Raw genomic sequence first — 13,590 nt, 5'->3', positions numbered from 1 at the left:
TAAAGCACCAAACTTCCCCTCACAGCTCACAGCCACATGATGGTTGAAAGCACCAACTTACAAGTTCCCTAAATTGTAAAGAGAGGCACATACCAGAGAGTCTAAGGAAACTCTCCTAGCATTTGTTTAAAGAAGCTGTGATGAAAGAGCAAATGGAGGTGAGTAGTATTCACATTGAAGGGTTTTTTTCGGGAAGCGGGAAGTGTGGGGTGGTAACTATAGAAAATAGTGGAAGACTGAATAATGAATGGATAAGACATTGAAGCATTTCTATCTACAACCAGTCTACTGCAGTCATGGGGAAATATATGGAGACACCGCCCTGCTGCCTGCCTGTTCAGCAAAAGGAAACATAAAAAAGAAAAAATTAAAAACATGAAAGAAAGACTATTTAAAACATTAAAAAAAACACACACACACAAAGAAAAAAAATGCTATTTCGTTCTTTTTCACAAGTGACAGTGATCACAAAAAGAAAACGTCAAATTCTGGGAAGATGCAATTAATTCATAATTTCTGTTCTCCAAAGGGAAAAACAGAGGCTATCTTTTTAGAAATAGACATGAGTATGTTTCTAAACATCAGTATCCACTTCCTGCAACAGAGCCAAGAAGTTTCACTCTAGCTCTTTTTCTTGAATTTGTGGATCAATTATTGTTCCCTTCTGTGAGGTGTCAGGAATATAATGGCATTAATACCATTCCCGTTCCTAACCACACCACAATCCATTAAACACTTCCTTGAAACATCAAATGGCTCACAACGCAAGATTAATTTTGTAATAAAGGTACGTGGAATTTTCAAATTTCAAAGGACTTATGTGTAACAGTTCTCCATTCAAACTGCTTGATAAGCACTATTGGCTTTTCAACCTGAAAAAAATTGGAGAATGTTCAACTGAATCATTTTCACTAGAGAATGGAAGAGAAGCAGGTATAGAGACAAAGAAGACTTTGATTTTGTCTTTAAAACAGAATTCCCTTTACTGTGTGCCCCAGGTGGCCCACAAAACAGCAGATAAGAGTGGCAAATGGTGAACATATGGATGATACCATTAGAAGCAAGCAAGAAGTTTAAATTCATTTCTTCCAACTCCTCTGCTTTCTTCTGGGAGTCCAGCTGCCCACTCTGCACCCACTCCGAGCCGCCCACCCCCTCCCTGTTACTGACAACAGAATCATCATTATAAATGGAGCAAGACATTGTGCTACACTGAGATACAAAGAAAGAAGAGTAACTATCTTTGCCATCATGGAGCTACCAATTTAGTTAGAAACCCAGGGCAATTGGTCATTTAGTTTCTCATAGTCAAAGGCAAAGAAATGATACTTCCAAGGAAGTAATACATATATTACCCAGGAGTTCAAATTCTCAAGATCATCTGCTTTCCCCAGTTGTGTAATACCCGGAAAGCTTCCACAATGACCTTCAGATTATTTTGTCTTTTTCTTTGTATTAAGAGCCAATAGAAAAGTCAAAGCCAGGAAGGATAACACCCAGAAGAACATGTCAGTCCAAAGGCATCAACTGTGAAACAAGAACTGTGAACAGAGCTCTTAGCCTTTCCTGTTGGCAAAAAAGAAATAAGGAGCGTCTCATGTAGCACATTATCTTGTGCATAATAAGTGCTTAATATCTGTTCATTTGACCAGCATTCTATATGCAGCTGTTCTTTCCTATGGTATGCCGGGTAGGGAGGGGAAAAAAAAAAAGTAGAGGAAATGTTTATTTCCAATAACTAGCATGTGTGTTGAATAAATTTATAATCTCTTTATAACTTTATTTTAAATTAATAGTCATATTGTTCTTAAAATTGAACCATAAAGGCTTTTAACAAAATATTCTGCGCTGACTTCTGAAATTATGATTAGGTATAAAGGTCAATCCCAGACCTATTTAATGAATTCAGTTTTCCGTTCTCAGAATCACAATATGGATGTTAACTTTTGTTTGTAAAGTCCAGATTCATGACCACCTAGTATTTATGAACTCACTTTCAACAGTATGTTTAGGTCTTTTTTTTTTTTCTTTCTGCATGTTAAATGAGAAATCAGACAGATTTTTACATATCAGTAACGTAACAAATTCAAAGGTGACTGTCGAACTACTTCCTATAATTTAATTAGCAACAGCTGTTCACACAAAATAGTGTTTGAGCCTGATAATAGTTCTTTCTTTCATGTTGCTCCATTCGGAAGAACAAGAGAAAACATTCACTGTTTACTGTAGTCAGTTACTGCCACAGATTTTTAATTACCAACAATCACACGTTTTACCTTCTATTGCTATTTCACCCTTCCCTAAAATTATTTCTGCAAAGATCTTAACATTGCTTTAAAAGCCATTATAAAAGTTTCCTTTTGAAAAATGTTACTGCCCTCCCCTTCAACTAGGAAATTAGACTTTAAATTTGTTGTTACAAATACTTGTATTTCCCTCAACCTAAAACAGAGAGTCTGGAGAAAACAGATTCCCTCCCTGTTCTTAGAGAGAAAGCAATCCTAACCTTCTTAAAATGGCTTCTCCCTCTTTCAAGATGTAGCCTTTGAGCTCCCTACTTTCACATCTCTAATACCCAATCAACATTTCTATTAAAATCAATAGAATAACCTCTCCTCAAAGAAAAATTACTATAAATGCTAGAACAAAATCATCCTTGAAAAATCTTGCTCATTTCTTTTCAAGTATAAGTTTGCTTGGATCATGAAGAAAAATCTGTTCCTTTTTTCTGCTAAGTTTAGCATAGCCACGCAGCTTCATAACTGCAAAAGCTGTTTCAGGTCCTTAAAAATTCATCTGTAATAAAAATAATAACTACATTTAATAGACATCTCTAAAAATCAAACATAAGCTATCTCTTATAAAGTGCAGCTGGGTTTGTTTGCTTTTTAATGAAAAAAAGGCTATCAAATTTATTTGTAATATACAAAATGGCTACTCAATTATTCTCTGGTTCTCCTTTCTAAACTTATGTGGGAAAAAAAATACTTAAGCAATATACACAAGATAATTTCACTGTTCAGTAGGGTTTTCATTTGTCTCAAAGCTCCTAAATAAAGGAATAACATATAAGTACAGGATTGACAGTTAATATGGCAGATATAGACAATGAATTTATATGGTTCAATGCAAAAATCCTACCCTGAAAGCCTTTGTTACACAGTCAGAGCCATAGTTTTGATTTGAATAAGGATGTTCCCACTTCAATCTTCTGTTATAAAGAATAAGTATTTTGTTTTTTTTTAAAAAAAAAAAAAAGGAAAGGAAAGGAAATGCATCTAAATAAATCCTGACATTTAGAAATATATTCAATCCTCAGAAGCTCAAAGAGAAGCTTCCAAGGGTTAAATATACACTGTTTTGGCCTTAAAAGAGCCTCATAAACACCGTATTTTGGTACTTCCAGGGAGACTCTGTTATTAGGGCTTAGAGGGGTGCTTTCATCCTGTGGTTCTGGTGGCCATCCTAGACATTACTAACTTCTAGGTTAATTCAGGCAATCAACATCCCCATTCTTACTCCAGTGAACTCTACCCAGCAGTAGAGGGATGGGTGCTTTTATCCAGACCTGTAAGAATGACCTCTCCATACAGTTTAAATTTGCCAGAGCATTCCATGCCTTCCATGAGTCTTCCTGCATATAACTGTACAGTTTTCAGTACAAATGTACAGCTCTCAAATTAAAAATGTTCTACCTGCAATTCCTAAAATTCTGTATTCAATCACTGTTTCTCCTACCACTGATAAGTAAATCATAAAAATTTATTCACTCACCGCCTGTACTCTAGAGAATTTAAAAATTCACTCCAGTGAAGGAAAATGTACAGCAAAAAGATAGTAGGGTTAAATTAGCGTCTACACGATAAAAAGTAATCAAGATATAGAATGGTTTCTTTTTTTTTTTATTTTTTTTGCTTTCAACTTTCATACTTAAAGCATGACTGTTATCATTCCAAAATGCACCCAGCATGGAACTGTGATACACTAGCTCAATATGTGATATTGTGTCTATATTAGCACTTTCCATCCTAGAATACATTTCTATTCAATTGGCTTGAAGAATTACATAAAATTTTTAAAATATAATTATTTTATCTGCCACAGGTTAAAAACATTACATATCACCATGTCACTCTAATTTCCTCATTTTTTTTATGGTCCTAATTTCCATCAGGAAGGTCATTAAATAAATTTACTCATTCAACGAATACTTGCTATGAACATTCTATGAATTAGATATTGTGCTAGATGCTGGGATTTAATAGTAATAGACTCCTCTAACCTCCAGTCTAGAATAGAAAGAAAATCTACAATCGCATATGTAATTCATTTAGAAGATCAAGATCATACATTGTTCCATTAAGACTGGCCTAAACTATGCCTTGTTTTCAAAATGTGGAATCCAATCAATAAAAATGGTTTGGTAAACCTTTCTAATGATGATTCAGATCTGAAGAGTAAAGATTTCAAAAACATGTAAACTCAGAATAGGAAAAAAATTTTATCTTCAAGGAATTGAAAACATTTCAGCATGACTATCTGTGACTGGAAGCACAGACTTAAAGACATTGTGTTAAATAGTGTGACCTATGTACCACCAAAAATAACATTTATTTAATATTCATGAATATTAATTAGTTAAAGGAAATATAATGTTCTTTACACCTAAAAAGTACACAAAAATTTCAACCAAGTTTATTAAGAAAGTAGTCTCTTGCATATGTATGTAGAATATAAAGTTTTCCTTGTGGTGTGAAAGAAAAGAAACACTAAATGAATTCGGAGAACGAATTAGTTAAAGGAAACAAGAAAATAATTCAAAATTAAATATGATATTTTATGGTGACAGGTTTCTGGGTTCATTTTTAAAAAAGAAAAAAATCACAATATATGTTACTGTAGAATTTCAAACACATTGGCATAACTGCTGCATGTGAATCAAACTAGCCCAAATTTTAGTGCCATACTTTCAACAGGCAGGTAATCACTATTTTCCCTTTCTAATTTCTCCATATTATTAATATATAAAATTAAATAATTACAGGGACAAATGCAAGGGTCCCCTGACAGATAAATCCATTTCCATTAAAATGACGTCATGCCTTGAACTAAAATTTACTTTGAGAATAATTTGCTCAAAATTGAATTTAAATGAGTGATTCTTCAATTTAAATAAAGTAATTAAAAATATTGAATCACTGAATCATGAAAGGATACATCTTGTAACCTCCTTTAGACAGCTATCACTTAAATGAATGAAGGAACCAGAAGACTCATCGAAGCAGCACGTCAGAAGTTCCTTAAAGGGAACTCTTCCCTAACCTTCCCTTGTTCGAATCAACCAATTCTCTCCTAGACTCAAAAAACTGTGAAATCAATCACATGTCCATTCACACACACAGATCTATGTTCTGCATATAGCATTTACTATATAAATACCTAGGTATTGTAGTAATTATGCTACTAAACAACATACCCAGAACATGAAGCTGTGGCAAATCTTATATGATATCTAGGCATCGTATTTCTAAAAGAAAGTTGAATAATTTTTAAATGTTACTTCTGACTGTAGCTGCTAAATGAAAGCCATACTTTTCTATCACTCCTAACAGGCCATATTTGGGGGCTGGGGGGAGCTGTATTAAAACCTACTCAACTATCTAATAAGAGAAAAAAAAATTATATATATATATATATATATATATATATATATCGCCACACCACCACTTTATTAGTAAAATTGTTTTAGTTTTTCCCCCATAAAATTATCTCCAACTTCATTTTTTAAAGCACGGTATGTTATTTAAATACATGGTATGCAATTAAGGATTCATATATGTGTATTTCCCCAAAAGTCCTTCTCCTAGACATTGAAAACTAGGCCCTCAGACAGCCGAAACCCCGGAGCTCTAACTTACAGATGCTAGGAACCCAGAGCTGTCACACTGCAGGCAATAGGGATGGCTTGAGAGACCTCAAACACCAGATTTACAGCTAAAGAGAAACAAGATTGTAAACGGGGAAAAAGAAAAACTGTTCTTAAGTCTTTCTAAAACACATGCTTTTCCCTTAACTGTGCACTTAAACACTCTATACATTTCTCCTGCCCTCTGATTTTTTTTTCTCAGTCCTAGTAATTCAGAATATGTTCAACTACATGTTTGCAGCCATTAGAAGTAACCCAAAATGAGAATAAAAATAAAATAAAAAGATCTTCATTTTCCCATTGCAGCTTTCCCTCCCCTGCTTTCATTTCCTAAAGCCCACCTCTCTTATCCAGCACTTTGCCTTCTGTTCTTTATAAACATGTGCACATCTATCTAACCTAGTTTCAAAATGAAGACATGAAGCATGGCATGTGAATTAACCATTTGTAACTATGTGTGATTATATTTTGTTCCTTCCTGTAAATGACCGTGTACATAAGCAATTCAGTCGAAAAGGCAATTGATTCCTTGAACCAGGAGATGGAATGCTCAAGAAAGAAAATGCATGTTTCGCAAATCCTAATTGACAATACATTATTTTCTTCCAGAAATGTATGAGAAACGTATTTATTATGCACGCAAATATCCTAAACACAAGTGCAGACATTTTTCAGGCCTGTTACTGCAAAGCTGTTTGCTTTCCTACCACAATAGCTTAGAGTTATGTCACACTAGCTTGTATAGGAACCCTGATCATTCATTGATTCTGAACATTCTCTCACAGATAAAAATCGAAAAAATTCCTAATTGAGAACGAGCATTCTCTTGCTAACGTAGTGTTAAGGAAGAATGTTGAGGATTAAAAAAAAAAAAAAGATTAAAGGGAAATATTTTTGCTGTATACTTCCCGTTTTCCTTCTAGCCCAGATTCCGAAGATATTGGAATTGCTGTCCGTTTTAAACAAAAGGTTTCTATTTGTTTCCATTAGAGTAATTGAGAGGCTACACTGGTTTTCAATAGTAACTATTGTGAATTCAGGCCTACATCTGGGTTGCCTCATTAAACAAAAGATACCCACCGCTGTCAACAACCACACAGCACAACGCTTCCCCATCCCTCGTCTTTATCTGGAAGGAATGGTGCAGACGAGAAACACGGCTGTCACCACCCACCTGGTCAAAAAACTCTTCTGGGGTCCCTCCTTTTGGTGGTCTGGTGACTACAGAACAGCCCTTGTGTGACACATTTGGGCTTGCCTCCCCGCCCCCACCCCCAGTACACGAGCTTCCTTTCTTTAGAGGACCAACCACTCGGTCCCTCATCATCACTCCTTGGGAAATCCAGTCGCGACTCTGCCCACCGTCCCACCGTTTCCTCCTGACCCCAAAATGCACTGATAATCGATACACACTGACCACCCCACCACACGCCATCCCCCAACGTGCCCTGGCTCCGCTCGTCACCCTCGGGCCATACATACACAGCTCCCCACTCCACCACCCCACGGGGCGCCGTGGCCACAACACTAAGTTCAACCCGTCTGCTACCCCCTTGGCCCCCCGAAAGGGATTTGTCATTTATCAGACGCACGGCAGATAAACGCGCACGCCGAATGCACAGTACTCAAAAATACTCAAAAGGCATACGCCGAGGCCGGGGGCAGGGCAGCCCGACCCCTCTGCGTGTGATGTGCGTGTGCGTGTGCGTGAGTGTGTGTGTGTGTGTGTGTGTGTGTGTACACACGCGCGCGCACGCGCGCCCCTATGGGTGCGGGTAGTGGTCGGGGGCGCGCCGGGGGAGGGTAGGTACCAGCGGCCGGCGCCCGGGGGCGGGGGCCGCAAGGGGCAACTGCCCTGGGTGTTCCGGGGTGGCGGGCAGGGGGCGCCGAGGCCCGGCGGCAGGGCCCGCGAAGGCCGGCCCCGGGCGATACTCACCCAGCAGCAGCAGCTTGAGCTCCCGGCGGGCGTCCCGCTTGTCCCTGCGGAGCTGTCTCTCGATCTCGTCGTTGATCCGCCGGGCTTCCTTGGCCTCCTCGCTCAGGCAGCACGCCATGATGGACTCCAGAGTCATTCTTCCAAAGTGCCTCCGCTGCAGCCCCGCCGGCACCCCCTGCTCACACGCGCGCACACACACCCTCCCGCCCTCGCTCCCCCGAGGCAGCGGTGGCCGCCGAGCCCCCGCCGCCCGGGCGCGCGTCCGGGACGAGCTCGGGGAACAGCCGCGGGGGCCGCGGCCAGGGCCGGGGCCACCAGGTGGGCCGGGAGTGCGGCAGGAGCGGACGGCTGGGGCCGCCGGCCGGAGCGAGACGGGCGCGGGAGGCGGGCGCGGGAGCTGGTTCGGGGGGCGCGCGAGGAAAGGCCGCCGCACCCGGCCTTGCTCAGACGCTCGAGCTTCCTTCCCCAGGAACGGGTGGCCCGCCTCGCCCCCCGCGCCGCCGCCGCCGCCGTTCCCCTAAGCCCTGCGCCTGGCGGCGAGAGCACATCCACCGGGGCGTCCCCGCAGCGAGCGGCCGCCGACGGCTCTCTGCGCCCGGCGTGCCCGCCCCCCGCCGCCGCCTGACACGGCTGCCGGGCGCCCTCCGCCCTGCCCGCGCCCACCGCTCGCCCGGCCGCCGCGCGCCCCGCCGCCTCCGCCTCCGCCTCCGCCTCCGCCAGGCGCCCACCCCCGGCCCCAATTGCCAGGCGCGGAACGGCTGCTCAGTGCGCGCCCTCCCCCTCGCCACACACACACATTTTCTTCTTTCTCTGAACTGGAGCACAGATCCGGGAGGGAGGCGGCGGCGGCGGCAGCGGCGGCGGGAGGAGGAGGAGGAGGAGGGAGGAGGGCGCAGAAGGAGGAGGGAGGAGGGCGCGGGAGGAGGGAGCGGGAGGCGGTGCCGCCCGGCCCCTCCTGGAAGGCTCTCCTGGGCTCGCAGCCGCCGCGCGCGCGCTGCTCCCGGGTTGGGCCGGCCCCTCGGGCTCTGCGGGCGCCTCCTGCTCCCGCGCCCTCTGCGGGGCCCGCGGGCGAAGCGGTCACGGCCGCCCCCGGCGGGGGTGGGGGCGGGTCCCAGTGGTGCAGCCGGGGCCGCCGCCAACCTGCCGCTGCCGGCCGCCCGGGCGTGGTAAAGCAGGAATATGGCGGACTCTGCCTGCCTTTCAGCCCACCGAGCCCGGTACGCGGCCTCGGCCCTCCGGGAAGCCGCGGGCTTCGGCCCCGCGAGCTCCTGCACGGGCTGCCCCCGCGCACACCCTGCCCAGCGCCCCGCCGGCGGCCGCGGCGCTCGCTCTCCCAGCTCCCGGACTGCTCCGATCCCCTCGCGGGGCTGCTCTGCAGCCACTTCTGTATTCTTTTGCGTTCCTATTTCTAAAACGCCATTTGGTTAGAAAGTATCTCTCGTCACCTGTGGTCTCAGTTCAGTAGTAGAAAATCAGATACAGTCGTGGAGTGCGACTAGGAAGAAGCAATTGTCACTGGTTCCCTTGGGGGGTGGGGGTGCGGGAATTAATAAGCGAAACTGTCTGCAAAGTTACTGGACATTTAAATCTAAATCTTGAGCAGAAAAAAATGAAGATGCCCAAGTTTGCAAGCGCTTTTTGATAGCTTCCAACTTTTCATTCCATTGACGTTTTTGTTTTTTAGACGCTGTCCTCATTTTTGAGGAGGCACAGGATGTTTAACTGCCAAGTAATCGAATTTACTTTTCTTTACCGAGACTGAATTACGGATGACTGCTGGGAAAATGCAAAATAATGTGGAAGAAAAGAAAAAGAAAAAAATAGAAAAATGGGAAAACCAAGATCGCCCCCAACAAATTTTTTCTATTATTTTGCTTTTCCACTCCATTAGGCCTTCGTACTTAAAAATATTTGCATATTTCGTTGTGTTATAAGACCGTTAATGGCCAAACAAAACAAAACAGTGCTCATTCAGGTTTTATGTGGTTTAATAGCTACAAGAGGTGAAACTCATTGCCTCTTGCCTCAATGGAACCTGAAGTCTTAAAAGTAAATTGTACTTTATGAAAGGAATCTCTTTTTCACATTTTGTTTTCTCTGAGATGTGTCTGATGTAACCTGCTGATGCAGAGTTTAAAGTAAGGTCACGACCGCACTATTGCTACAGGTCAAGAACGCACATAGGGGGTTCTTAGATGACAGATGTGTGACTACGATCTTTCATTTGCCATTACCTCCACCTCTCTCAGGACTAGATCCAACAAGTCATCGAGACATAAGATCTATATTTGAGACTCCCTTTTTAAAAGATATTTGGCCTAGAAAATGATTAAATTTCACCTTGGCCAGGAGAGTAGAAAGGACAAACCTCACTCCCTTTATGTGAATGCCTACAGAAAGCCACTTGACTTGCTATGAAATTAAAATTTAAAATTAAGTGACTAATGAAATTAAAGATTTAAATTCAATATGCAGAAATTTTAAATGGCTTCAGGTGAAAAAGTTAATTATAAATTTACATCCTCTAATATGTGTGTGTGTGTGTGTGTGTGTATAGATATATATGTTCCAGAGAGATACAAAATGCCAGAAAACCAGATGACAGGAAGTTTCTAGTGTCTGTGTTTCCTAGCCAAGAATCTCTGAGATTTTTGAAAACGTCTTTAAGACTGTGCATTCAAATTACCAGGTAATCCATTTTTACTGAATTGGCCTATTTATTTTTATTTTTATTTTTTTGATGGAAGGAATTAAATTCAATACACTATAGATACAAAGTCTGTTTTGTATCCCCAGCATTAGGGACACTCCCTGGCACTTAGTAGATACTTGAGTGGATAAGACAAACCAATAAGAGGATGTGCCTTCAAGTATTGGGAAGAAATCAGGAAGCAAGGAATATCAACACTTTATAGTGATAGAGCTATATACACGGGTGTCAAGAAGGATAGAAAAGTCCAAGTCTGGGCCCATTGCTATTCAGACACCTTTGCATATATATCTGGAAAGCATTTGCCAAGCAAATATTCATATAACCTAAGTTAAACAAACAAAAATTCATGTAGAAACTACTGGAGTTGTTGACCATGGTCTAGAAGCAAATATTCTAAGCAAATACTCTAAAATACGCAACTAAACATAGATCGTATTACAAAGTCCCACTTCATTAAATCAAACAATTACTTATCCACTGCCTATTATGTGTAAATAAGGTGAAAATCCAGGAAGAGATATTAAGACAAATATTATATGGTCCTTGCCCTCAGTAAGTATATAGTCTTAAGGCATGTGGTTCTGAACAGCTATAATAAAACATAGGAAATCAATTTGTATTAAAGTCGGGATAGAAGTAACAATATAAAGGTATAAAAAGAAAGGAATAATTCATTCTCTTCTGGAGAACTAGGGAAGATGTCACAGGAAAGAATGAACAGGTTTTCAATAAATATATATATATATATCTGTACCACTAAAAAAGTAAATCAGCATTCCAAATCACTCCAGACAGACAGATAATAAACCATTTTGAGAATTCCAGGGCAATTACTAGATAGCTGGAAAATCATAGGAGTTTGAACACTGAACGCCAGAGGAAAATGGGAAGACTGTCACCTCTTCTATGGTATCCTGAGATGGATACCTACCCCCATGATCATAACCACCCTGTCCTTTAGGTACTGGGGGCTGGGGGTACAGCCCAAGTCATACTTTAGTCTCTAGAAGTAATCCTAGAGCCGAAGAGTTACAAAAAGGTTGCAGTGCCCTAAAGGAGCTCCTGGGGAAGGAAAAGCCCGTACTCCTTCTGTTCTCAGAGTCGTTTGGCATTGCTGCTTCACAGCATGCACATCACTGCATCACTGTAATTGTCTATTTCTCTTTGTCTCTCTATCTCTGTCTCTGTCTCTCTATTGATTAGGAGCACAGACTTTGTCTTTTATAACTGTTTTCTGGGCACCCGAAAGAGTGCCTATCCTAGAACAGATAGTAAGTTATGAACAAAGAAAAGGATACCTGAACCTCCATCCACAGCAGACATACTCACAGACTGCCTGTGCCAGGCAGTGCACCGGGCCAGACACCTGAGGCACACAAAGCCCTTAAAGGTGTAATAATCTATTTGGGCAGACAGTCCACATGCATAAAAGAATAAACAACAATGCAAAATGAGAAGTACTCACTGCTAATCTACAGTAAAGAGAATGGATTGCTAGGAGTTCAAAAGAAAAAGCAGTTATCCTGGCCAGCACTCAAAGCAAGTATGGATAGGCACACGATGGTCACCTGAAAGACCAATTGGAACTCAGCCTGAAGCATTGCAGGTCCTACAACAGCTGGGAGAGAGCTCCTCTGTGCACAGCTTGCTGGCACAGCTGTCTAATCAAGGAATAAAGTGTCTTTGCTGGTATGGAAGACAGGCAAGCAGGCCCAGAGAGACTTAGAGAGCTGCAAATGGCACCACCTAGAGGAAAATTTTTATAACAGCATAAAGATTATAATTCTTAGTTCAAAGAAAGGGTTTTACCATCAACATGTGGAAGATGAAAAACCAGGTGTGAAATAGAACACCTTCTTCTGAAAGAGAAAATACCCACACTGCAAAGCCACAAAACTGATATTCTAGATGAAGCAGAGTACCTCAATGACGTTTTTCCATTATTACCCTCAGAAATGTGTCCAAGTGATCCTCTGACTAATCAAATGCACGTATTTTGTGTTTATCTAAGGTCAGCATTTTCACAGGAAGCATTGTACTCACAGTGTAAAGGCCATCCGAGTCTCACCAGACTGAAAGGCCATAAGTGGCTTGTCAGATGGGAATGATTTTTAAGCAGAATAGACCAGGGTTTCAACCACCGAAGCCACTCACTAATGTTTGATGAATGAATGAATGAATGAATGAATGCTAAAATCAGACAATGAGGTATCAAGTCACCCCAAATTATGATCCAAATCCTTGTGGCATCTAAAGGATCAAGGATAACTTAACCAGTATAAGTTCCTTCCTGCCCCAGAGTATTACTGCAAAGTGGAATCACCTGTCTCCCAAGACTCTCCACCTTTGCTGGACTTCCATCTAAGACCAAGGATGGTATTTGACCTGAAGAAGTATTGCTTTTGTCTTAATGGTGCTACTGAAAATTTTGAATTAGCCATCAAAACTTCAACATCTCGAGATTCACACAGAAATCGGGGTTTCGGCTCCTGGTCAAGACCTGGGAATCCCAGGCCTATATTCCCAGATGAAAACCATTCCCCTGATTTATTCCCCATTGCTGTAAAACCTGGACCAATTTATACTCCCCATTTAATAACGCTCTGTACCTGTGAGCATTTCAAGTGGACCATCTAAGGCAGTTAACAGAATGGAGAGTGGATTTTGGAATTCATCAGTTAAGGTAGTTAAGGCGATTGGTTTCTTTCCCAGTCTTTGTTTCCATATTTCTAAAACAAATACTCATTTATCTTATTATACTTATCCCCTTTTGATGATTTTTCATGTAAAGCTCAATAAGGAAAGGGATTTTTGTCTGCTTTGTTTACTCCTAAATCCAGCACCTAGAATAGTACCTGGGATGGAGTAGATGCTTAAAAAACATGTGTGGAATGAATGAAAAAGAGATCCTCCAATTAAAGAGGCCACATATTGGCCACATGGCAGTCTGCCTCTTTTCTTTCTTTCCTTAGCCAGATGGTACCCACCAAAGTTGGCTACCTTTCTAAAACATTC

The 13,590-nt window shown here is 41.9% G+C and overlaps 1 protein-coding gene across 1 annotated transcript in view; it reads right to left on the bottom strand.

Moving 5' to 3' along the window:
- GNAQ (G protein subunit alpha q) overlaps positions 1–8,526 on the bottom strand; it is a 268,792-nt gene extending 260,266 nt beyond the window's left edge. Inside the window, exon 1 of the mRNA XM_016157640.2 lies at positions 7,863–8,526. Coding sequence (XP_016013126.1) covers positions 7,863–7,998 — 136 coding nt within the window. The 5' untranslated portion in view covers positions 7,999–8,526. The remainder of the gene's footprint in view (positions 1–7,862) is intronic.
- Positions 8,527–13,590: the final 5,064 nt, after the last annotated feature.

This window comes from Rousettus aegyptiacus, unplaced genomic scaffold, assembly GCF_014176215.1.
Source record: "Rousettus aegyptiacus isolate mRouAeg1 unplaced genomic scaffold, mRouAeg1.p scaffold_m13_p_3, whole genome shotgun sequence".
NCBI lineage: Eukaryota > Metazoa > Chordata > Mammalia > Chiroptera > Pteropodidae > Rousettus > Rousettus aegyptiacus.
This window is presented reverse-complemented; position numbering and strand designations above follow the sequence as displayed.